Source organism: Salvia miltiorrhiza, chromosome 3, assembly GCF_028751815.1.
Source record: "Salvia miltiorrhiza cultivar Shanhuang (shh) chromosome 3, IMPLAD_Smil_shh, whole genome shotgun sequence".
Taxonomy (NCBI): domain Eukaryota; kingdom Viridiplantae; phylum Streptophyta; class Magnoliopsida; order Lamiales; family Lamiaceae; genus Salvia; species Salvia miltiorrhiza.
In genome coordinates, this window is record NC_080389.1 from 51436682 (window position 1) to 51464111 (window position 27430).

General features: G+C 35.4%; 2 protein-coding genes across 2 annotated transcripts; both read left to right on the plus strand.

Annotated features, from left to right (window-relative positions):
- The first annotated feature begins 6128 nt into the window (after positions 1-6128).
- LOC131018961 (uncharacterized) lies at positions 6129-6563 on the plus strand. Its single transcript, XM_057947645.1, has one exon. The coding sequence runs from the start codon at positions 6129-6131 to the stop codon at positions 6561-6563; it is 435 nt and encodes a 144-aa protein (XP_057803628.1).
- A 15320-nt stretch (positions 6564-21883) lies between these two features.
- LOC131014215 (hyoscyamine 6-dioxygenase-like) lies at positions 21884-23437 on the plus strand. Its single transcript, XM_057942108.1, has 4 exons — positions 21884-22243; positions 22389-22627; positions 22699-23014; positions 23073-23437. Exons 1-4 carry the CDS (start codon positions 22058-22060, stop codon positions 23307-23309), a joined length of 978 nt encoding a protein of 325 aa, XP_057798091.1. The 5' UTR covers positions 21884-22057; the 3' UTR covers positions 23310-23437.
- The last annotated feature ends 3993 nt before the right edge of the window (positions 23438-27430 follow it).

Here is a 27430-nt window from a genome sequence, read left to right on the forward strand (position 1 = left end):
GTAGCCTTGTATGTAATCAACGGTTTGTACGCCACGGGAGTGAGTATAGACTAGCTTTGAGATTGTTCTAGGATAATTATCTTGATTGTTGAATTGAATATGTTGAGATTTGCAATCTGTTGAAACCTTTACCTTGGGATAATTTAATTCTTCTTGATTCTTCCCTGCAGCTTGATTTATTTTCCAGTATTTATTTATTTTAGTTTTAAAATCAAACCTTTAATTCCGTTGTCCAGATAGAGAATAATAATTTATGATAGGAATTAATATTAATTGGTCTCTGTGGAATACGACCTTACTTGCTACTGTATACAATTACACCCGTACACTTGCAGCTTGTTAAGGAAATTAGCGAACAGTGTGCAATGTGTGTGAGAGATTAGAGAGAGCTCATCTTCTTCGCTGAAACCCTATTCTCTGTAACTTGTATTCGATTCTCCATTCTTGTGAGTAATAAGATTTTCAGTTAACTTTTCTGTGGATGTTCTGCAAAGATCCGAACCACGTTAAATATTGTGTCATTGTCTCATTATTCTTGTTTCCTTTGTTTTCATATCACACACGCATTCATATTGTTTGTTGTTTAAGTTGCTGGAGAGTGATCAGGTGTGAGTTCTTGTGGTGAGAATTTAACTCAAATCTACAAAAGATATTTATGCGTTTGGGTAATTAGTGAGTTATTAACATACGTTTTTGAGACAAAAATGTATAGTAAAAACCTTTTTTATTTTATCTGAGACACATATAGTACTCCCTCTGTCCACGACAAATGCGGGGTTTTTTTTTTTTTTGTCTTTTTTCATCTGTCCATAATAAGTGTGATCTTTTTATTTTAGGACATATGCCATTTATACTTTATCCCATTCACACACAATATTTACAAAAAATCATCTCACAAACCATTTATTTATTACCTAACAAATCAATGCGGTGAGAGGGAGTACGTAAATTCTAAATTAGTTTAAACATTAATAAACGTGCCCAAAAGAATTTTTCTCTATTTTCTTTAATATTATTTGCACTATTTATTACCAATGTTTACAATATTCACCTTATCAAAACACATAACCAATTATTGAACAATTTTTATTTATAAATTTAAATAAACTCAAACTGTTAGCAAGTATTACCATATAAATTTGAGATGACACCGCGTGGTAAAATCACTTTTTAATTTGGTATATAACAAGTATTGGTATATAGATCAACATTTTAAACAAAGAGAAATTAAAAGAAACATGTTCTTAAACCTATTTTTATGTTATAATTTTATTTGTCTTCTACGAGTTCTTATAATAAATTATCGAACACTATCACATTGAAATAAAAATTTAATTCAGTTCTTATAATAAATTATCGAACATTATAACAAAAATGATTCTTCGTCGAATTTCAATGAGCTACTCACTGGTACCAAATATAGATAGAGTCAATAAGGTTTGTGAGCATATGGAGTTGAGCTTATATCTCCCAAAAATAACTTATAAGATATAAAAATGAGTTCCAATTAACAACTTATAAGCTAAAAAAAAATCATCAACCTTATTTAGTTTTTTTATGATCTTATAACTAACAATAAATTTATAAAAATAACTCTTTTATATTTTGTTATTTTCAACATATACCAATCCTGTTCATAGCTATCTCATTTTTTCTTTTAACTCAAAATTACTATTTCTGTAATTTATAGCTTCAATTATCCAAATACTTTGACAATTTATTAGTAAAATTTGCCTCAATTTTTAAAAAAATATAAAAAATAGCTTATATTTTAAAATTATTTGTAAAAATGGTTCGATCTTTGAATTTTTGTGACAAAATGACAAAAACTTTAAAATCATTTGTAAAATTGAGTTTTTTATTTTATTTTTTAATATATATATTTTAAATTGTGGATTTAGTTTATGGATTTGGAAGACTTGTAATTGACGTAAAATTCACGTCAAAGTTCAATTAAATTTAGTTGGAACATTCCAACAAAAATATTACGTGAAAATTCTACTAAGAAGGCGGGCAAGGGCTGCAGTGATCGGTGGATAACAGAGGCAGAGGGCAAGACATGAGAGAGAGAACTCGAAACAGGGGAAACAAAAAAAGCCTTTGATTCATTTCAACTTTTTTTAAAACTAAACCCATAAATATAATATTAAAAGAAATATTAACTTTTTTTTGGCCGTCTTTAAAAATGATTTTAAAGTTCAGAGACGTTTTGTATATTTTTTAAAAAATGGATATTTGTATAAATAAATTTAATGTTCAAGCTATTTTTTTTATCTCATGTTATTATTACGAATAACTTCAAAGTTTAGGCCACAAAAGTACCATTAACCTAAAAAATTATAAAAATGTGCTCTAATATCTTGAGGCTTTTGTTGCCAAAAAATAAACCGTGCTTAGAGCATCTCCAGCGCTCGTGTCGAGCGCTGGGTCGACGCGGGGCGAAGAGGGAGCAGCCGCACTGGAGACGCGGCGAGATGCGAGGCGGCGTCGAAGGCAAGACCCGGGGCGAGCGGCGAAGGAGTATGGCGCGTCCTTCGGACGCGCCGAATTTAAAAAAAAAATTCGAAAATCGTTTTTTTTTTATTTAAAAACTGACCGTTAGTTTTAAATTTTTTTTTTAAATTCGACCGTTGGCAATGGAACGACTATTTTGATTTTATTTTATTTTATTTTTATTTTTCCCCTTCTATAAATACCACTCTTCCACTCTTTCAAATTCACCACATTCTCAACTACAATTCTCTCCCAACAACAATTCTCTCTTCTACATTTTTAAATGGATCGTGAATTCGATGAATACCTCGAGCAACAAGGCGGATCGAGGCTTCCAATGGTGGGGTTTGCTCCATTTTCACAAGCCTCCAATGTCTTGGCTACGGTAAATGTTCCCACGCCGGCGGCAAATGCCAATGTCCAAGAAGAGCCGGAGGAGGTGAAGCCGAAAGCCAAGGGCACCCGCGCTGCATATTCTAGCGAGGAGTCCTAGCTCGTGGCAATCTTGTGGGCGGAGGAAACCCACAATCCTATTTTGGTGACCTCCCAAAAGTTGCTCCAATATTGGGGAGCAATCGCGGAGAAGTTCAACGCGCTCAATACGTCGGGAGCGCCGCCGCGAAAGCCGGATCATCTCAAGTCCCACTTCGCCCGTGTCCAAAAGGAGACGAAATTCTTCGAGGGCTTCTACAACACTTGCAAGGACAATTGGGGGAGTGGTATGAGCGACGATCAAATCTTCCAACAAGCCCAGACGATGTTCGAGGCGAATTTCAAGAAGCAATTCTCCTACGTCAAAGCTTGGAAAGTGATTCGTGAATGCCAAAGATTCACGTCGCAAGCCGGGGATGTCCACTCCGCAAAAAAGTCGAAGGGCTCCGATGGTGGAGCAACCACTACTTCTTCGGAGCCGAGTGTCACGACGAGACCCCAAGGCCAAAAAGCGGCAAAGCGAGACAAGGGCAAGGCGAAGAAGGGAGAAGGGTCTTCGGGAGGAGGTTCGACGTTCTCCGACGCCCTCGAGAAGGTGGCTGAAAGCATGAGGGAGCATGCTCTCAAAACGGGGGAAATCGTCGAGGTCAAAAAAATGCAAGCCGAGATGAAACGGGAGGAGATGGATATGAAGCTCTTGAACAAGGACACGACGGGTATAACGGAGGCACAATTGGCCTTGCACAACCACCTAGTCCAAGAAGTGCTCAAGCGTCGAGGGCTTATTTAAATTAGGAAATTATGTTATTTTTTATTTTATTATCGTATTTTAATTATGTTTTTAATTTTATTTTAATTATTGTAATGTTTAATTTTATTTTTAATGAAATTAGAAATTTTAAAATAAAAGTGTAGAAATATGAATTTTGTGGAAATGAGGATTTAAGTACCCACCTAAGACACAATGCATTGGAGATGAGTGTGTCTTAGGTGGGACCCACTTCTAAGACACCCCTCTAAGACACCACCATTGGAGGTGCTCTCACGAATTGGGACGAAATGCACAATTAATTTGATGGGTTAGAAAGTACATGAAACGGCCCAATTCGAAGTTTATTGGACTAGAAAGCTGCTGCCGTACGTTAAATAAAAACATAATGTAAAATAGACAAGCATACATGTACGTCACCATTTAATCTATACAAAGCCAACTCTCAATTTTGAATTGATTTCAAATTTATTTTAAATTATTTTGAATGATAATTTTAAAAATATGTATAATAGAAAGGTTACAAAATAATCACATTCCATTCATATCCCCACTATCTTACCCACTATCTTGCAACCTTTATAATTGACAGAACAGTACACGAATTTTCATAGTATCTAGTTATTCCAAAGTTACTTCAATATGGAACCTTTAGCATGATTTGTAATCTATAATCTAAAATATATTAACAATGTAACTTTCAATTTCAAATTAATTTCAAAATTAAGTGGTAATTATAAATAAAATTAAAGGTTTATTTGTAACTATTTTTTTTCTTAATCTTTATCTTCTTTATTGTTTTGTTTTATTTCCTTCTAAACTTATAAAATATTTAACATGCATATCAAATTAAAGACACAGATAAAAAAGCTTTAATTTATTTATGTAAATATTTAATTTAAAATGTAAAATTTATATTTATTTAAAAATTAAAATTTTAAAAATTTCTCTCTTCTCGCTTATCTTTTTTTTTGAATAAATTTATTTTTCAATTCTTTTTATTTTCATCTTTATTTTTTTATGTTTTTTTTTCTTTTTCTTAATATCAATTTTTTTATAGTGAATTCTTCTGTATTTTTTTAATTTTTTTTTTAATATTTACCTTAAATATATTCAGGTAAAACTAAAATTTTATTATATTTATAAATATAATAATTGAGTCGATATTAATTTTATAAAAATATAAAAATATTTCTCGCGCATTGTACATGATGCAAATGCTAGTAATACGTTAAAAAGTGAATAACCAATTTGATCCATGTTACTTAATTTTTGAAAGTTTAGACAAAAATTGAAACTAGCTTATTTAATTTTTTACCATTAAAAAAACGGTTAAGTATCAAATAAGCCCCTATCATAGTGGCCCTTATCACGTTTAGCTCCCTATAGTCGAAGTTGGGCAAACTAAACCCTCATACTACCTAAAATCGAACAATTCGGCCCTATGCCCTAACGGGGAGTTAACACCGTTAACTATTTTATAATTATTATTTTTTTATTTTGCAGGTGGTGGTGGGACCCACGCCATCTTCTTCGGCAAGGTCGTCGGAAAATTCAGCGACACGGGAGTGATAGAGCTGACAGGGAAGATAATGGTGGTCGCAATAGTCCTCATCTTCTTCGACGTCGTGTTCGTCTTCTGCCTCCACCTCTACGCCAAATGGTTTTGGTACCGCCGCCAAGACACCACCACTGCCACCGCCACGAGGCGCTGCCGCCGCCTTGAATTCGCGCCGCCGGCTGGAGCCATTACTCCACGAAACCATACCCGTGATAATATTTGATTGGGATTGGAATGCGCTGTGTGTTTGTGTGAAATTTGCCCTCTCTGCAGAAACCTTATGTTGAATTCGACTAATTCCACCTCTGATCCCTTGTTAGAGCATCACCAACGCTGGGTGTGAAGGCCGGATCGAACCCGGCCTATCGCACCCAGCGCCGTTGCTGCACCCGGGTGTGAAGGGGGGGCGATGGAACGCACTCGGCGGATGTGGGAGCGAAGGAGGGGGCGTGTTTACACGCGCCCCTTTTCAAACCAAAAAAAAAAAGAAAATTGAAAAAAACAATTTAAAATCGGCAGTAGCCGTTATTTTCTATCCGTTTTTTTTTCCGTTGGCTTTTTTTTTTTAATTCTTAGCACCTCTATATATATATATCAACAAATACCTCAAACATTCATCATTCTCCTCATTTTCTTCTTCATCTTCTTCATCTTCTACTTATATTATTTCAACAAATAGCAATGGAAGGCGATTGGAGCAACTATTGGCGTGAACACCCTCAAAATCCATCCCCCGGCGAATCAAATGCTTCCAGGCAAGGATTCTCGCCGTTCACGCAAGAATCGAATGCCTTTCAAGCGGCGGCCACCAATTTGAACCCCCGCTTTGCCGCCATTTCCGACCCCGAGCCCGACGTGGAGGAGATTGCTTCTATGCCGGCGGCCAAACGTAGCAACTATTATCCGCCAGAAACGGTGCTAATTTGCCGTTTGTATTGCGAGCACACCCACGACTTTGTGGTGGGTGTCGACCAAAAAGGGGCGAAGTTTTGGGGCTCCCTCTGCACCCAATACAACGCTGAAAAGCCCCGAGGATCTATTTCACGCGACGTCACGCAAATCAAATCTCACTTTCAGCGAGTGGCGAAGGATTCGAAGAGGTTTGAGGCCATGCACAAAAAATGTCACGATCAATGGAAATCAGGCATGAGTGATGGTCAAATCCTGGAGCAAGCAGAGGCAATGTGGCTAGCCGAGTACCGTGTTCCGTTCCGATATCCGCATGCATGGAAGATCTTGCGCGAGTCCAAGAAATTTGCAAGTCTCGGCGAGGATGTTCACTCCGATGTCCATTCGGACAAACGATGAAAGGGCTCCGACGGTCTTCCCACAACGACTTCTAGCGACGCGAGTATCTCCACCCGGCCCCAAGGGCAAAAGGCGGCCAAGAGAGACAAACGGAAAGGCAAGAAAAAGGCCGAAGAGACGTCGGAGGATAACCAAAAAGCTCTCGGGTACATGGCGAATATGGTGACTGCAATAGAAACGTTCTCCCAAGTTCAACGTGACCTCGCCGATAGCATGTTGATGAGCCGAGACACCTCTCAAATGAATCCCGACGAATTGGCGTTTCACATGTGCAAGGTGGCGGAGATCAAGCAACGAAACAACATCCCCTAGATTTTTAGGATTTTTTATTTTATGTTTGTTTTAATTTAAGTAATTTAGGATTTTAATTTCTTGCATTGCAACTTTATTTCAATCAATGTAGGATTTGAATTTTAATTCAATGAAATTTTAATTTATCAATTATTGTAAATTTAAAATGGAAACTAGAATAAAACTAATTCAAAAATAAAATAAAATCTATTGCACCCAAGTGAGTGCAATACCATTGTTGGAGTGGGTGCAAGCGTTGGTGATGCTCTTAGAGGCTGCAATTGAAGCTCCAATTGGGGAGGGAAATGTGAATGCGGTTGCAATTGAGATACCTAATTTCCCAACCAATGTGTTGATTTGGGGGAATGAGAGTCAAGTTAGCACCTTTGACCCTGGGGCCGAGCCTCGTTAAGATATCTTTAAGGAAAATCCGAAGGAAAAACCCTTAATGAGTAAAAAGAGTACTCGTCTAAAGGAACCAATAAAAAAAACAATGGCGTGTGAGCGTAGGGGCCGCCTCGGAAGCTCCGGCCTAACCATCGCCTCCAATCGACCCGACTTAACAACGCCAAACAATAAACAAATAAAACCAAACACCAACAAAAGCCAGCGCAAGAAAAACAACAAAAAGAAGGAAGAACTCGACCCTGAGGAACACAAGTATGCTAGACCACGACCCCCGCGGAGCAACGAACGAGATTCGACATCCTAGACCCCAGCCTCGAGCGCACCCGCGAGCTGAAAAAAGGTCCGAGAGACACCCCATCTCAACGCCAAACTCCCAACCGAGACAACCGCACAAAAGACCACAACACTGGCAAGACGACGTTGCTCAAACTCGCCGCCCGCTCAAATTTTGAATTAAGTATGTTTAAAACATAGAGAGATTAAACAAAGAATTTAGATAAATAAGAAATGAAAAAAATATGGGGATGCCACAGAGAATTAAATTATATTTTCATATTATTTATAATATATATTATATATGTACTTCAATCGGTGATGACCAATAAAAAATTGATGCAGAATTTACTTTTAAAAATATATAAATTAAAAATACAAAATTTATCTTAAATAAATGCGAAAATTATGTTTCTGTGATGCTCGGGGACGAAGTGGAGAGTGATCGCCGGTGCAAAGAGGCACAGACAAGAAGCGGCTCCGATTAAAACTTCCAAACGGAGGGGCGCATGTATGAATCGAAACACACCCAAATGAGAGGGATTCCGAGAATATGTTGAAATGTGGCGACATATTCAGGGAGAGCTTAAAGGATTTGATTGGGCTACTCATATCAACAAAATGCATTTTCTTTTCTGGTGCCCACGTGGAAGAAACTCCAAGGTTAAGCGTGCTTGGCTAGGAGCAATTTCAGGATGGGTGACCCCCTGAAAAGTTCATCGAGGAGCGTGCAAGTGAGGACAAAATACGCTAGAAAAGACTCGTGTTGGTCTGTGTGGACAGCCGTCAAATCTGGAGCGGGGCTGTTACAAGTGGTATCAGTGGTCGCCGGTGAAAAGAGGCACGGACAAGGAGCTGTTCCGATTAATACTTCCAAGCGAAGGAGCGCAGGGATGATCCGGAACACACCCGAATGAGAGAGATTCTGAGAATATGTTGGAATCGGACGACATATTCAAGGAGAGCTTAAAGGATTTGATTGGGCTCCTCGGGGAGCATGCGAGTGAGGACAAAACACGCTATAACAGACTCGTGTTGGTCTGTGGGGACAGCCGTCAAATCTGGATTCGGACTGTTACAGTTTCATGCAATAATTTATTAAAAATATAATATGAAATTAAGAAGACATAAATTAAGAATTTATAAAAACAAAGGAAGAAGTATAATATGAAATTAAAATGCATATATTAAGAATTAAGCACAAATACTTCAAACGTTTACATTGAAAATTAAATAGATCTCTAACGTTCACAAATTGGGGCAAATAAGTCCGTAGCTATCATTCACAACTATTAGATAGACGAACTTATTTGTCTCAATTTATGTAGAGAGACTTATTTGTTTCAATTTATAAATGTTAAGGACTTTTATTATAAATATTTGGAGTATATTTACTATTTAACCTCTTTTTTCAAATTCAAATATCTATATATAATTTGAGTATAAAAAAGTAAAATAAGATGAAGTAAATGACGTATACACCCTACCTATATATGCCCAATCGCAGGTTAGATTCATATCGCTTTCCCGTGAACACCTGCAAACACGCATGAATGATAGAGATCGAAAGTCAACGTTGATAGTTCTTATATAAATCATTTCATTAAATTATAAAATTATTTAAATTTATTATACATATTTTCAATTTATTCAATACTGTAAAACATAAACATCTAGCAGATTATATAGTACTTTTAAAAAGCTAGCACAAAAGTCAAGTTAAACATTTTCTGGCTTTGCAGACTGCACCTATTAATTTATTTGCAAAATAGAACATGTGTTATGAGCCTAGGTATTAAAAGAAGAGTTAATTGAAGTAATGAAGTTTATAGAATGAAATTCAGTTTATAACTTCAACTGCTTTGATTTACGTTTACTAAATTTTGAGTAATTATTTAATTATGATAATTCATGCTAAAATTGTGGCACTACCCATTGTTCTTTGTCGAAATTATATATCGGATCACTTTGACCTGTGATGGAACCACACGCTTGATTTTTATGGTGATTGACCATCATTTCAAGTGTAATTGAGGTCATAATTATAATTTTAAAAGTGTAGAATATACAAAAAGTAAATTAAAATTGAGAGTGCCCACAATTTGTTAAAAGCCCAGGTTATAGATTATAATCAACCTTATAAAGTATGAAATATGTGACTCAACCCTATAAATTATGAAATATGTGACTCAGCGAAATAGAAATTATTTATTCAAATACGTGTGTTAAATGAAGAATCAAAACAAAAGATCCGGACGTATAGTGGGTTTGGCCAATGTAGACAAATAATGTTAAGAAAATATGTTGAAAACGAGGGAGATGATGCAAATATTTGTGAGAGTGATTTTGTTTTATTAATTATAGACATTGGTATTGGGATGCTATGCTCAATAAATTAAATAGTTAATACCGCTTTCTATTTCCACCGATTTATGTTTTTATTACCTTCTAATTATGTCTTTTGAAAGTATGCAAAATAGTTCGATATGTTATAAAATAGAGAAATATTAGAGAGAAGAAGAGAACGTGATAGAATAAGAATATGTAAAAGCATATTATAATAAGAATAAAATATTTTTATTTATAATGATATAAGATTGGGATTTAGAGTTGAGTCATCATTCTATATTAGAAATAATATACTCCCTTCGTCCCACTCTAATAGCCTCGTTTTTCTTTTTGAGACGTCCCAGTAAAATAGATTTATTTTTTATTTTGGGTAAAGAAAATGTACTTAATTGGTGTGGACCACACCACTTTACTCCTAAAAAGTAAGTTTTTTAATCTCCGTGCCCAAAAGAAGTGAGCCTATTAAAGTGGAACGATAAGAGTATTTATATATATTTACAACACTTCATCTTGACTGACCAAACCCTAAAAAGATATTGCCTTATTAAAACATTTACAGGAAAACCAAATGAAACAAAATTTGGTCGAAAGAAAAAGAGTACAATTTCTCCCCCTAAAAATAATCACTATATATCATAGAGTCGGCGCATGTCGATCTTGTGTATTAGTTTTATGAAAAATTGATGTAGGTAATGTCTTTGTGAACAAGTCCGCCAAATTATTACTTGAGAGAATTTGTTGAATGTTGATTGTTGGGAACTTAATGAAATATCCTAGCCCTTGTTTTGATGATACCAAAATGCTTAGGTTTTCCTTGTAATAAACTAGAACCTTTTGAACTCAAGTGTTGGAATTCACCTTCTAGTTTAGCTAGTGTTCTGAAGACTGAAGACTAAAGACCGGAGGAATGAAGAATGAAGAACGAAGGACTGAAGACTGAAGACTGAAGAACTCGACAGTTGTTCACGATTAAAGGCAGAGTCAAATACTGATATTTGACTAAACGAGTTTCTCAACTGAATAATCAGTTATGACTGATTCATTAATGCAGACCATGTGGAATCAACGGACTGATACTAAAGTTAAGTATCAGTTAACATTCTTCCTCGGACTAATACTCCAGAAGTTTAAAGAGAGCCACGCACTCCAAAGTACAGCCGCATTAAATGCAGAGATACAGATGATCGTCCTTTCTCTGCAGAGCATTCCTTTTTGGTGATTACCTTTTCAGATACGCCTTACCTCCTGTACCTGAGTAGCTGTTTCTCACCAAACAAGAAACCTCGAAGATTGAAGCCTCAGCCAAATTCGAATTACTCTCCAAACGGATGAATTCTTGAAGACCATCTCCGCCAACGGATCTATTCAAGACCTCTCCTATAAATAGAGCTCGATGATCACTTCAATCTTCACCGATTCAAATACACAAAGCTGAAACGCTGCTGAAATTGCAACTCAACCAATCAAAGTCTTCCAAGTTTGAATCGAAGAAGAGAACCCTAAAGCCAAAATCAGTCCATTACTGATTACATACATTCTCTTAGAACCTTAGGCAAATACTTGTTTATCCAAAGCCTAAGTTACCGATTACAGATAGCATGTTCTCTGTGATCTAGTTGGTAGTTTTCGAACCTCCTTTCAACTGACCGAAAGAGAGTTTGAGCCGAGAGAAGTTCAGACCAGTGTTCTGACTCCAAGAGATCTTAGCCAGCGCTAGCAAAGGCATTGTGGTGTCTTAGCGTGCTAAGAGTGTTTGAGAAATCCAACCCAGTGTGTTGGTACTGAAAATTTGATTTTCAGTTGTTCGATTTGCTGTGCACCCGTAAGCACAAGCCCAGAGTGTTTGCAGTGTGATCAACTGACCGTGGACATAGGAATTGGATTCTGAACCACGTAAAAATCCCTTTGTCGTTTATCGCTTTCAGTATTTACTTTCTTATATGCGCGCAAACTCTTTGTTAATTAAAACTGATTAACTGCAAAGTGAAACCAAAATTTTGACAACGTGTTAATCATAAAGGCTATTTCAAAAAAATAGTTTTCCGCTGCCAGTGTTGTTAGTCTAACCGATCAATTTTCGGATAGTCAGTAAGATTCATAACACTCCTCTGTTTTACAACAAGACTGAAACCTCACGCATATCAGTTAAAGCCTTGCGCTTAACTGATATCTATTTACTGGAGAGAGATTCAGTATCAGTCTTCAACCTTTGCAACCAAAGTTTTCCTGAACTCTTTAAACAGTCAAAAAGTTGTGTTTGTTTTTAAAAATAGCCTATAGGTGTATTCCCCCCTCCCCATACACCTATCCTGACCTTCTAGGAACTAACATTGATGTCGCCAGTCTTTTGGAGATCATGTGTAGAAAAACTTGAGAGAGAAATGTTTCGTCCTATCACATTTGATGTATTCTTCTTTGAGATGTGCGATATAAGTGACATTGTCTTTTATAGCACAGTTAGACTGTCTCGTCCTTTGGTGAAGCCGGTATGAACGACTCTTGGATATAATTTGTCATATTTCTCAACCACACACACTCTAGGGTTACTTGATGGGTTACAATGATTTCAGAGTGATTTAAGGATGTTGTAGTCAAGATTTGGTTCATAGACTTCCATACAGTTGCTCCATATGTGAAGCATAGCCAGTTTGTGACTTGGCTTTATGTGGATCAGATAAATAACGTGTATTTGCATACCCCACTTAAGAGTAATTGATAAACACTTATTTTGCATAATTTTTATGGAATATATTCACTGCATTGTGTTGGAATTATGCCTTATGTGATGTCTTTTGGATATAAATTCATACCCCCCCCCATCTAGAAAAAAATGGTCCATTTCTACCATTTTGGGATGTCCACAAAAGTTAATCCCTTTCTATTTTTGAAAACTATCTCTCACATGGTGGGTCCTATTATTTACTCATAATACAATTAATTATCATTATAATTAAACACTATTTTTTAAGTGGACCCCTTTCTCCAATCATAATACAATAACCATTTTTTATTAAAACTCCGGTCGTCCACCTTTAGGACTATTTTTGGTGGACAGAGGGAGTATTATTTTATGATATCACGCTTTGGTATAGTTTAGCCAGTTTTATACAGGAATGAGTGTTTTGGAGCAATATTACCGAAGGAACATGTCCGAGAGACGGCGATAACGAAGAGAAACAGACCAAAAAATAGAGGAAAAGTCGAAGAAATGAGAAAAGGATGAAGAAAGAGAGGAGAACTACGATGGCCGAGTTTGTGAAGGCTATAGGAAGAAGATCGACGATCGCCGAAATCGCTCAATTGTGGACAAGATTGGCGATCGGATCGATGATCGCCGAAATCATTAAGGATTAAAGAAGAAAAATAGGGCTGAAAACGACGATTGCCGTTATGTCTGTGTTTTATCTGTTTTCACATTTTTTATTTTTAGACTAAGTTTTTCCCTGAGCCTATAAATAGGTCCCTTTGTTGACATATTTAGGGTTCCATATTAATATTTTTTTATTCTTCGACTTAGAACTTTATTTGCTTTCTTGTTTTTAGAGCTTAGATAAAATTCTGTAAGATTGAAGATTCGAGTTTGTTACGCTAAATTTGTTATAGTTTTATTTAATTTAATTCTTTTCAATTATGTCTTTGATTTATTTTGCTATGTCTGACTAGTTTCGCTTATGATTCTAGGGTTTGTATGTAGTTGATTGAATTTGTGTATCTGATTTATTGATATCGATTTGCCATCAAGTTCCTGATTCATGATTCCTGGTGCATGTTTCTTGTGAATTATCTGGCAAATAGTTTGCATGTCTAGTTGTTCAGTTTAAGAGTTGAATGTGATAATTGTTCAACCAATTCAGGAAGACATAATATAGTTTTACCTTAAGACTTGAATGTGATACATTAGCTATAGGAAACTATTCTTCGTGAACTATCCGGAGTTAATTTATTCTCTTGAGATTTGAATGTGATAGATAATTTATTAATCTACTTTCATAGTTGTTCGTTAGAGAAAATTATCAATAGTTTAATGATCTTTTATTAGGATTAGATTAAATTGGTAATTGAGTCAATAAGTTTTATTAACGTTAGTACATTACCTAGGAGCAGTGTTTTATTTATCTGATTTATTTATTTGATTTTCTTTTGCATTAATTGAGACTAGTTTTAGATCTTCATCATATTTCTATTTGCTTGCCTGGATATTGACTTAGTATTTATTAGGATTACTCATTGTGTTTTCGCTAGTCAGTCCCCGTGGATACGATACCCAACTTGCTATTTGATGCTACAATTATATTGTGCTAGTTGCAGTTTTTATTGCTATTAAAATAGTGATCAGTAATCAAGATATTTTAAATAATATAATCATAGGTAAACAATTTCCTCTAGATAACGTATAATGTGTTTAACATCATTCCAATATCTAAAAGTTGGTGCAGAGGTATACCTCGAGAAGAGATTTACATAAAAAATTATATCTGGCAAAGTGTAATTAGTTAGATAAGTCAATACTCCAATTACACTGAGATATGGTACTTCAGGACCAAGTATCATTTCTCTATGTTCAATCGATCGAAATTGGTCTATATTCACATCAGGTGTTCTAACAACCATCAGTGATGTTAACATATGCGCTTTATCCATGTAAAATTTTGTTTAATTAATACTTTTTTTGTATATGAAGATTGATGAACAAATAGACCAATTCTAATAGCAGTAACATCAACAGTTTATTCAACGGATGAAATTTTCATGTTGTACCTTTTCGGAAGTGATCTCAACATTTTACTTACAAGCCTCTCATTGTTAATTGGCTCTCCAAGACTAACAATCTCATTTGAGATCTCACACAACTTTTCATAGTATACTGGAATAGTCTCTTCTTCACGCATCCTCAAGACTTCAAACTTGATGGTTAACATTTGCAATTTTGTTGTTATAACATTTTATGATTCTTCACATTGTTCCTGTAAAATTAGCTAAGTATAATGCGGTTAGAGACCATGCGAAAGCAAGGAACATTAACTGAGATAAAGATAGCATTCAAAGCCATGGAGTTGTGGTTGAAAATGAGTCGTTCATCCGTACTCCATTGGCTTTCGAGTTTCATAGTGGTGTTGCCAATATCATTTGTAACACGCGGTGGAGTCCATACAGTGGCGGATTCAGGAATTTTAAATTGGGGGTACAAAAAAATATTCTCATAAATATAAATGTAAAAAAATACTTACTTTAATGTTAAAAATAGTACAATCCAAAATATTTTACAAATGAATTAGTCATTTTATCAAATAGATTATGTGCACTATATAGTACCTTAAAATTAGATTAAAAATCGAATTCTAAATGAAATAGTAAAAAATACACGTTTATTAAGTTTATTAAGTTTTAGGTGATTGGCTTGGGCCCAAAGCCCAAGGTAAGAATATTTAGTTAAAGTGATTTGGCTAGTATGGAAGTTGGGGTACAAAAATAAGGCAAATAATACTTAATCCCATAATCATGTAATATTACTATGAAAATTTCATTTTTTTTGGGGGGTACAGCCGTACCCCCACTGCCCTTCATTGGATCCGCCCCTGAGTCCATACATCCAACACAACAACCCATGTACGTTCATTAATGAATTTTATGTACATCTTTATCGTGGTTTTTCACAAGGTGTAGTTCTTCCTACTACTATCCAAGGTAGGAGGATGAATCGAAGCATTTGACACATTCATTGGTGGTAATTTTGCCAATAGGAATCAATTCTTATTTCGTCAAGAACTTGCTCTTGATGCCGATTGAAAGATTCCCCAAATTACCACAAGTAACACTATTTAATTTGTAAGGGTGCGTTTACTTTGGTAGTAAAATTTTCATTTGAAAATGATGGATAAGAAAAGGTGAGATAATATTATATTTTTCTCCTTTTTTTATCATGTGTTTACTTTGTTAGAAATAGATGGATAAAAAATTGAAATGTTGAAAAATATTTTCATACCCTCCCAATAGGATAATATTATCCAACATTTGTGAGAAAAAGAGTGAAAATGTGCTGCCCGAATAAAATTTCCAGCCTGACCGGAGAAAATTATTCATCATAGGAAACATGTGAAAATGATGGAAAATATACTTTTTCTAACATTTTCTATCAAAGTAAACACACCCTAAGAGTAATGTCAACTGAAATATTAGTAAATGGAATGTTGATAATATTCAAGTCAACATGCAACGAAAATTAAAGAATACACAATATACTTTCCACGGGTTACATAAAACAACCCTTGAGTGTCTTATGGTCAAATTCACTATGCTCATCAACATTACAAGTTACAATATGGTAATCAACCTTTACACATTGACTACCTAAAATTAAAACACCTATCTATTAACTGCACCTAGAAAGTTGATACAACACAAAAAACTTAACAAGCGAAAAATCTAATGTTAATCGGACAAATAAACAACTTGCTCTGCTCCAATATTCTTGATCTAGTCTTTGTCTTTGACCTCCCGTCAATATAGAGAAAGTCTTTACAGATTAGTTACATAAGACTCCTCCATCAAAGCAAGACTTGAAGAACCAATGTCACATATGCAGCAGGATAAATGACGCGTTGGTTGCAGTGAATGTTAGCTTGGTGAAATCACACTTCTAAACCATGCGAATGAGAGGGTCATCTTGTAGCTTTTATAGGACTTTATGTTGTGATCAGTTTGCACCACTTCCCACTTCTAGAAGCTTCCTATAACTGCTGCAATGCACCTCCAAAAACTTCTAATCAATCAGCCATAGATGTTGGTTGAAAATTATGCTTCTTCAAAAATAGGAACTATCGTCCCTCTAACTTGAACCATGATTTAGCCACCCCTCAACTTATTGATTCGTGACCAACTGTACAGAATTCATTATTCCACAATTAAAGAATATAAAAACATGAATGGAAGGTAAATATTAATAATGGAGAGTCAAAGTTCAACTTCAAGGCTAATCCTTGAATGTTGGCCGATTCCTAAAAATATTAACAACAAAATGTTATCAATATTCAACCCATCAATATTTTTGGAGTCAACGCTGACTCTAACACACACACACACACACACATATATATATATATATATATATATATATATATATATATATATATATATCAAAGCTTTTACAACAAAGAACTACTCCATCCATTCACGAAATAAACTAAAGAACTACTCTCTCCGTCCACGAAATAAACTCCTACTCTGCTTTTTGGACAATTATACTCTCTCTTATTTCCTACATTTACTACTCCCTCCGTCCCTGAAATGGCTTCCTCTTTGGGGACGGCACGGGTTTTAATAAAAAGTTGTAAAGTGTATTGATAGTGTAGAAAAAGTGATATAATTATTATTGAAAGTTATGAAAAAGTGTTATAATTAGTATTGGGAGTGGTGAAAAGTGAAAAGTAAGAATAAATAAAGTATTATTAGTGGTGGGGTAGGTTTCCAAAAATGGAAAGAAAGAAAGAGGAAGTTATTTGGGGGACGTCCCAAAATGGAAAAAGAGGAAGTTATTTTAGGGACGGAGGGAGTATTATTTATCATTCATGGGCCCACCCACAACACCTTTATCACTTTTATATTCTATATTTACTTCATTTTACCACACTCATGGGCCCACCCTACAAAGTGTGGGAAGCGATCTACGTCAAATGCGAATTCAATTGGGGTAGCGAAATGAGTGATGAGCATATCACTCAACAGGCGCAAGAAATCTACGAGACCAACAATGGAATCCAATTCAAGCATTTCAAAGCTTGGATGATCTTGCGCGAATGTCAGCGATTCGCATCTCAGGGCGAGGATGTACACTCCTCCAAGAAGTCGAAAGGCTCCAAAGGGTAGGCCACAACAACATCTTCAGAGCCAAATATCACGAGGCCCCAAAGCTAAAAAGCGGCAAAGCGTGATAAAGGCAAGAGGAAGAAAGTGGAATCTTCTACGAAGAAGGCATTATACTACGAAGCACAGGAATGCGTCGCACACGGCATCAATGAATTTACCACCCAAACTGGTTCCATTGCCGAAGCAAAAATTAAAGAAGCCGAGGTGAGAAGGGAGGAGCTCTATTTCAAAATCCTCAACACGGACACTTTGAGTATGTCAGATGCTCAATTGGCTGTTGGCATGACACCAGAACATGGTCCAAGAAGTGTTCATGCATAGAGGATTCATGTAGTGTAGATTTAAATTATCGTAATTTTTTTAACTAATGTTGTATTTTGAATTTTAGTTATTTAAATTATTGTAATTTTTATTTTAAGTGTTGGGAACCTTGTGCAATATCATAACCCTTGTTTTGATGATACCAAAATTCATAGGACTTATATATAATAGACTAGAATCGTTTTGAACTCAAGTGTTAGAGTTCGTTTCTAGTTTAGTTGCGGTGTCGAAGACTGAAGACTGAAAAACGAAGACTGAAGACTGAAGACTACAGATACCAACTGAAGTATCAGTTGAAGAATCAGTTGAAGACTGATTATTTAATGCGCGCAAAGGACTGATACTAAAGTCAAGTATCAGCTGAACATTCTTCCAAGGACTGATCTTCCAACGTTCAGAGGAAGCCACGTACGCACAAGTACAGCCGCATTAAATGCAGAGATCTCAGAATATCTTATATCAGCAGAGGTCATTCCTATCTGGTGGTTACTTTTCAGAGATGTCACATCTCCTGTCCATCAAAGAGAGCCGTTTCCACACAGACAAGGAACCTCGAAGATTGAAGCCTCAGCCCAAATTCGAATTGCTCTCCAACGAAAGAAATCTTGAGGATGATTTACGCCAACGGATCTATTCAAGAGTTCTCCTACAAATAGCGCTCGAGGATCACTTCAACCTTCACCGATTCAACGACATAAGCTGAAGCTCTGCCGAAATTGCTACTCAGCCTAAAGCTTAACCGCCCCAAAGCTTGAATCGAAGAAGAGAATTCCAAAGCCAAAATCAGTCACTGCTGATTACATACATTCTCTTAGACCCTAGGCATATATCTGTTTACCCAGAAGCCAAAGGTCAAACTTGCTTCAAAGAACTTGTTCTTTGTAAGTATAGTTGGCACTCGTTCAAACCTTCCCCCCATAAGAGTGTTTGAGTGGTTCGGAGTTCAGGAAGGTACTCTGAACTCTGAGTGAAAAGTCTGAGCACGAGGTGTGCTTAGCAGGGAAATCCTACGCGAGGTGTGTGGGTGCTGAAGAAGGGTTTTCTTCAGTTTACGGTTGTGTGCACCAGGCAAGCATACAGGTACGGTTTGCAGTGCACCAGTGAAGCACTTGCGGAGTGGATTGTTGGTCTGATCAACCAGCCGTGGATGTAGGAAAGGTTTTTCCGAACCACGTAAAAGTCTCTGTGTTGTTTACAACTTTCAGTTTCACATTCTTACTTGTGCTATTTCTATTGATAAAACTGAACACTGACTAACAGCAAAGAGAAACCTTAATCCAACTATCTGCTCCACCGAGGCTATTACAAAACGAAGTTTAATTTCTGCTGCGTATGATATCAATCTGACTGAACTATCATCTGATAGTAAGGAAGAGTGATATCATCTCTATCTTTGCAAACACGACTGAAGCCCTTACTTGGATCAGTTAAGTTCCAGTAACTTAACTGATAACTCATTACTGAAGAGCTTTCAGTATCAGTCGTCAACCCTGTTGGTCAAAACTGATTTCAGTAAAACATGAGTCCTTGTTTGCGTGCAAAGTTTCGTTTTGATCTCTGACTGAGATCCCTCTGATTGAGGTCAGTAGATTAAGTTAAAAATAGCCTATAGGTATATTCCCCCCATACACCTATTCGAGACCTAACATTAAGTTATGTAATTTTAATTTTAAAAAAGAAAAGCAAAAATTAGATTAAATAAAAATAAAAATAAAAATTATAACCTTTAGAGTTAATGTATTGAAGAGGGGAGACGCTAAGATGGAGACCACCTTATAGAGCCTCCGTGTAGCGCCTCTCCGCCGAAGATGCTCTAAATGGTCCTAGAAGGTGGTTTCACACCTTCACTCGAGACCGATCTATAGCATCTTAATATATCATTTTCTTCCTATAAATATGTAAAAAAAGAGCGAAAAACTTTTCCTATAAAGAACCTATAATAATATATGTAATCCTCATTTAACATCACTAAGATTCCCGGCCACTTGCAATTTTCACGCCTCTCTAGTTTGATGAATTTTTTTATAAAAGACCAAATTGTCGATCCAGAAAATCGATGATCTCAATTTTTATTCGTCGCCTCAAAGTCGCAGATAACGACATTTGCCTAAATAATATGAATAATGCAAAGATTGAATTATCAACATCATGAGATGCATGCACACTTAAGCATTACAATATCATTGAATACGAGTCGACCATCCACATAATTTTGGGCAGACTATTTGTAATCCGAGGCCTTTTTCTTGGAAAACTTTGCACTCTCACCCCTCAACTATCTAAAGATCACTTTTAAACCCCTCCCCCAACCTCTCGCGACTTCTCTTGCCAATAGTTGAAATAGTGTAATTTAGCAATTCACTAGCATCACCTTTCTCACAATTTTATGTATTAATTCTACCGTATTTTATTATTTTAGTAATATCTTTTTTGTAATAAATAAAAATGAACATTATATGAATCCTGATTAACATTTATTACTAAAAATTAAAGTTCGAATTATGAAATAATTAACACTAACAATCAATTATTAACTAAAACTAGATTTTCCCTCAGTGCGATGCACGGTACTAATTAGTTAAAATAATATATTAACTAAATCAGTTTTTATTTTTAATATGACACATAAATGTATACATTTTAAAATATTTATTTTTATACGAAATTCATAGTTATACTACAAAAAACTAGAGTAGTACATTAACAAATAAAAGTTTAAATATTTCATAAAATTAATTTTCAAAAACAAAAATTTTCAAATTGGCTGAATAATCACAATTACAATTTTCAAATTGGCTGGATAATTTTTTAATCTTAATATATGAATAATTTGATAATTTATGCTAAAACTAAATATGGTATTTGTTAAAATTATGTATTCATTAATGGTTTAATAAAATCAACCAATTATAAGGTCGACATATATATTAAATGAACTTCAATTAAGAAAAATGAGTCGAGTTAAAATATTTAAATTACCATTTACAAGTACTCCTAATTCTAAATAATAAAAAGTCAAAATTTAATCAACTAACCTACACAACGCCAAAATAAAAGAATGTAGTTTCATAATTTCTCATACTAACATTTACTCACTTTTCCCCTTTTAAAAAAAAGTTTTTATATTTCCTTTATCTCTTTCTTTTTTAATATATTTTTTTCTCAATTTTTTGTCTGTAAATTTATATAAATAAAATATACACTATGCATCTTAAATAAAAGATCATGAAAAGATGTTTTATTTTATATATGATATACAAAAATTAGATTTAAAATAAGTACTAAAAGATTATGTATTTTTTAAACTGAAATTGATTTTGAATGTTGTAGTATTAGTTATGATTTTAAGTTATCTTTGTTTATAAAATTGTCACCACTTCAATTTGAAATCCATTTGAAATTGATTTAAATTGAAAGTTACTTTTTTAATATATTATAGATTTTATAAATTAATTTTAATAAAAAATAATTATAAATCCTACTTGAATTAATGACTCTAATTAATTAAACTAAATGATGAAAATAGAAAGAGCGAATGAAACACCAAAAAGTGGAATAGAGGATTCCAAATGAAAATTTAGAGGAGGACATCTAGGGAGATACTCAAGCTCTTACTCTCTTTTATTTATTTATTAATATGTAATGGAAATCTGCAACTACTATCTTCACTGTGCAATGAGTAAATCTCCCCTCCAATTAATAACCTTTTCTTTTCTTTTTTTGAGGGGGGGAGGGTTCCGGGTAAAATAAAGAATTCACATGGGGCGGCCACGATATTAATATATAGGGACCCAAATTGCGGAATAAAATTTGCTAATGAATAATTAATTAATTCAAGTTGGCAACATTTTCTTGTTAAAGATATATACCATTATTTTACATGGTCTTAAACTCCTTTATTTGTTGGCTGGTCAATCATCTTGAAAAACACAAACAGGCAGAAACAAAAATTAATGACATCTTAATTGCATTGTTTAGCTATTTCATCCATGGAAAATCATGCGTCAAAGTGGCACAACGTTGAATCTGTTCCAGAAACCCATATTTTCCCAGTGGAAGATAGAGCTGGCAACGAACCAATCCCTCTGTGTCACACAATCCCAATCATTGACCTTGCTAATTCACACGCACTTCACCAAATCATGCAAGCCAGCAAACAATATGGTTTCTTCCAGGTTAATAAATCAAACATTCGTTTTTCTCTATTAACTATAGCAACTTGTTCTTAATTGGGAAAGTCTTGTGTCAGATCATCAATTTTGTCTCAGATCAACAATATGATTCGGGAATGATTGTCTGACACTAGCTAGTTTTGTGCAGGTGAGGAATCACGGAGTGGGCGAGGATGTGATAGGCAATGCAGTAGAGGTGTTGGAGGAGCTATTTGGGCGGGAAAGTGAGGAAATCTCAAAGGAGGCTAAAGCAAACGGATGGGTGTATATGGGAAGCAGCAGTTTGGCCATAAAAGGTGCTCATTTGTGGAGGGACAATATCAAGCATCCATGCCACCCTTTGGAGGACTCCATGCAACATTGGCCCCACAACCCCACTCGATACAGGTAATTAATTTAATTAAAAACCCTAAAACCATCACTCTTAGTGTGCAGATTAATATATATCTTTTGTGCAGACAAGTTGTGGCAAGGTACATAGAGGGAATAAGGGGGTTGAGTTTGAGAATTTTGAAGTTGATTTGTCAAGGATTAGGGCTTGAGAAGGGATATCTTGGAGAGATGAGCCAAGTGCAGTTCCTCACAGCAAGCAACTACCCGGCCTGCCCCGACCCGGCTTTGACACTTGGGCTTCTCCCACATTTTGATCACAGCCTCATCACAATATTATCTCAAGGAAATGCTCAAGGCCTTCAAGTCATGGTGAATGGAAAGTGGATGGGAGTTGAGGTTGTACCTAATGCCTTTGTAGTCAACATTGGCACCCAAATTCAGGTATATACTTCAATTAATTAATTAAACCTTCAATCAATCTTATATTATTGATTTTTAGATTGTAAGTAACGGGAAGCTAAGAAGTGTGGAGCATAGGGTGGTGGCGAATCCGAAGCAAGGAAGAACAACCATTGCCACATTCATCAATCCAAGGCCAGACTGCATAATTGAACCTGCAAAATTATTTGTGAATGAAGCCACTCCTCCTCTCTATCCATCACTCTCATTTAAGGAATTTGTTAATGTTTCTAAACCTTTTGGCCCTTTCACTGATGCACTTACCCTCCAAAATTAATTTCTAAGTTTGACATGTTATATATATCATTCATAGTTGGTGCTGAAATGGTCTTGTTTGTTAGCAAGAATAATTCTTTTATGTATATGTGTTTTCTATTATGTTATAGTGAGACTTCTTCCCAAACATATATTGGTCGAACGGCATAAACAAATTCAATTAATTTTGATAAAATTTTTGTTGTCTCCAGAATTCAAACTCATGTAAAATTTTATGCAGTATTATACTGCTGCTTATGCAACACTATATACTGACTAATGTAATCCTTCTCATTTATCACAAAAGATAGCATTCTCAGCATAACTCATCCATATCCCTATATATATATATATATATTACAAAGAGAAACGGCGATAGCGGTTGTCCTTGTTGATGATAATAAAATAATACTACTACGAGATCAGACAGTCTATAAAGGAAGGCACTTAGAGTAGGATCAATAATTTTATGCATCAGTCGATTCACTGAGTTTGGCCATAATTCTGTATATGGTGATTGGCCTAAATTCCTTCACGATTGGATGCTATTTTACTTTTGGAAGTTATAAGACATCGTGCGTCTTGTAAAGGCTGTTAATTAATAACGTACAATACAATTTTTTAATACAAAACCGTCGAGAAACCATATAGTATACAACATTAAGAGCATCTCCAATGCATTGTGTTATAGAGGATGTCTTAGATGGTGGTCCCACCTAAGACACAGGGTCGTAACTTGGGGTAAGCAAAGCATGCACTTGCTTAGGGCCCCCAATTTTAGGTGGCCCACTTTTTGGCCCACCATCCATGTATACAAGTATATATATATATATTATATATTATATATTATATATTTAACTTTTCCCTAATTTTACTAAAACAAGTTAAGCAAATAGCAAAAGCCATAGGTGGCGTCAAGTCATAATTCAAGGTGAGTTTTTTTCAATTTTTTTTCTTCTAATTTCTTTAATAAAATAATATCTTAGTTAATTTTGATTATATTTGTTTTTCATTTATATTTACGTCTATTTTTTTTTTTTTGGTTTCACAATTTAACATCTAGAATATTGTAGTGTTTTTGTGTATAGTTATATTTTTTTGCTATATTAATTATTTTGATGATTGATTAAAATTCTAGTATGTGAATATCTATTCAATCTTATTTGTTTATTTATTTATTTAATTATTTTGATTTGTTATTGTATGAGTACTATTTAATACAAAGATGCCTCCTAAATATATACTCTCTTAATTCCATAAGAGTGTGCATGATTGTTGGTGACATGGATTTTAATAAATATTTGGTGAGTGTGTTGTTAGTGGAAGAAGGGGCCCTTACTCTCTTAATTCCATAAGAGTGTGCATGATTGTTGGTGGCATGGATTTTAATAAATATTAGGTGAGTGTGTTGTTAGTGTGGAAGAAGGGGCCCGCTTTTATTAAAGAAAAAACGAGTCCGAAAAAGAAAAATGCACACTTTTGTGAGACGTCCCAAAATAGAAATGAGTGCACACTCTTATAAAACGGAGGGAGTATATGCCTTTGCTCAAAAGAGACAAAAGTTAAATTATAAAGGCCTATTTTTAAATTTTTGTTTAGGGCCCCGTTAAACACAGGTACGACCCTGCTAAGACACACCCCTCTCCAATGCATTGGGTCTTAGAGGGGGTCTTAAATCTCCATTTCCACAAAATTCATATTTCTACACTTTTATTTTTAAATTTCAAATTTCATTAAAATTAAAATTCAACATTACAATAATTAAAATAAAAATTACATAATTTAAAAAAAATAACATAATTAAAATTAAAATTACAATAAAAAAATTAGAACTTTAAAACAAATAAAAAATTAAAATTAAAAAAATATGTTAAAGAAATTATAAAAAAATTACATAATATCTCCATGGGCCCCACTTGCCCCAACCCAAACCCCACCCCCACCGTTTGCAACTCTTCTTCTCCATAGATACAGCAACTCCATAGCAGCTAAGTTACATAAATTTAAACATATTTTTCATTTTTTTAATAGGGCGCGTCCGCCGGACGCGCCAAACGTCTCTCGCCTTTGCCCCGTGTCTCTGCTTTGATGCGGCTTTGACACACCCCGGGTCTCCAGCGCGGCACTCCTTCGCAAGACCCGCGGCGAACCGAGTCTCCAGCATACCGCTGGAGATGCTCTAATGGTCGGTGTTTTAAGAAATTATATTATCTAGATTCCATACGGTCACACTTGTGGGAATGTTTCAATTCTTTAGAAAATAAAATAAAATCAAATCTTAATGAAAAGGCTATGAGTCAAGACATACAAACTAGGTCGGGCTAATGACGAAGGTAGAATTGTGTGGGTGCGATCATAATTGAGGGTCATATGAGGAACGCTGAAAACATTCTGAAGGGTATAAGATCAGTTCTGAAGGACCATTTTGCAAGACGACAAATAAGTCAATTTCAGGGCCAACACGTGTCAGCCATTAGTAAGAGCAGTGGCGGGGAGGGGGGGCGCTAGAGCCCCCTTCCAAATTTTGAGATTTATATATATATATATATGTGTGTGTGTGTGTGTGTTTATACCTATTAACAGAACCTTGTTTTACAATAGTTAATTTGCTTGTTATATACCCCATATAATACTTATGTGAATGCAAACCGATAATGCAATAAACAAAACACAGATTTACAGCAGCTCAAGAAACTCAACAAATCTAAACTACAACACTCAAAATTACGTGGTTCGGATTATTGCTAATCCTACATCCACGGGAAAGTCAGCAAGAGTTTTATTACTTCACAAGATCGGAGAATTTACAATGAGAATCACTCAAGAAAAGAATAAAGGAATTCCTCACAAGAACTCACTCTGCTGCAACACTTTTTGCACTCTCAGTCTTTTTCCCTTCTCACTGATACAATTGATTTCTCTCTTCTCTCTTGTTTTCTCTCTCTGCACACACTCCGAAAAATTGAAAATAAGCTAAGCTAAAAATGGCCTCCAGTCTGCAACCGCCATGAACTGAATCAGGAGACTCAAAAGCATACCTAACTCTTGTTAGAGTTATTGCCTTTTAGTCCTCAAACTTTCTGCCTTCTAACTTGAGTCCTTCAATTTAATCAATATTGCACAAATAACCCCAACAATCTCCACCTTGTTTGTGTAATAAAGAGCTCAAACTTCCCTTCCTAAACTGCCCCACTACAGGGCAAACCACCTTGTCCAGCAATCATTGCTGCCTCTGCAGCAAGTTCACCAAACTCAAACAATGTTTAAACTTGGCTGCTGGCAAGGCCTTTGTTAACATGTCTGAGGCATTCTCCTCAGTTCCCACCTTCACAACTTTTACTTTTCCATCTGCTACTATATCCTAAATGACATGAAATCTTACATCAATGTGTTTACTCCTTTCATGGAACACTTGATGCTTCACAAGATGTATGGCACTTTGACTATCACATCTTACATTCACTGTACCCAATCTGATTCCAAACTCAGTAAGAATACCTTTCAGCCACAATGCTTCCTTTATGGCTTCTGTTAAAGCCATATACTCGGCCTCTGTGGTGGATAAGGCCACCACTGGCTGCAGAATTGACTTCCAACTTATTGAAGATCCAAACAAAGTGAATATATACCCAGTCTGAGACTTTCTTGAATCAACATTAGCAGCATAATCAGAATCAACAAAGCCTACTAAACAATCTCTATCAACATCCTCCTGCTGTTGGAATAGTATCCCATGATCTGCAGCTCCCTTTAAGTATCTTAGAATCCACTTAAGAGCTTCCCAATGTGACTTACCAGGATCACTCATATATCTACTAGTAACACTAATAGCATGAGATAAATCTGGCCTAGTACAAATCATGCAATACATTATACTCCCAACAATACTGGAATATGGTATATTTTTCATGTACCTCTTGTCTTCTTCTTTGTTTGGCCTTTGAGCAATACTTAACTTGAAATGTTGTGCTAGAGGAACTTGAACAGGCCTGGATTCAGTCATCTGGAATCTTCTCAGAACCTTCCTGATATAATCTTCTTGGAATAACCATAGTTTTCCAGTACTTTTATCTCTCAATATGTCCATCCCCAATATCCTTCTAGCTTGTCCCAAGTCTTTCATCTCAAACCTTTGTCTGAGAT

Excerpts from the sequence above, each read along its gene's own strand:
- LOC131018961 (XM_057947645.1), top strand. The coding sequence starts at position 6,129 with ATGCCGGCGGCCAAACGTAGCAACTATTATCCGCCAGAAACGGTGCTA.
- LOC131014215 (XM_057942108.1), top strand. The coding sequence starts at position 22,058 with ATGGAAAATCATGCGTCAAAGTGGCACAACGTTGAATCTGTTCCAGAA. Across the intron at positions 22,628-22,698 it reads CACAACCCCACTCGATACAG|ACAAGTTGTGGCAAGGTACA; the intron begins GTAATTAATTTA and ends TCTTTTGTGCAG. Across the intron at positions 23,015-23,072 it reads ACATTGGCACCCAAATTCAG|ATTGTAAGTAACGGGAAGCT; the intron begins GTATATACTTCA and ends ATTGATTTTTAG.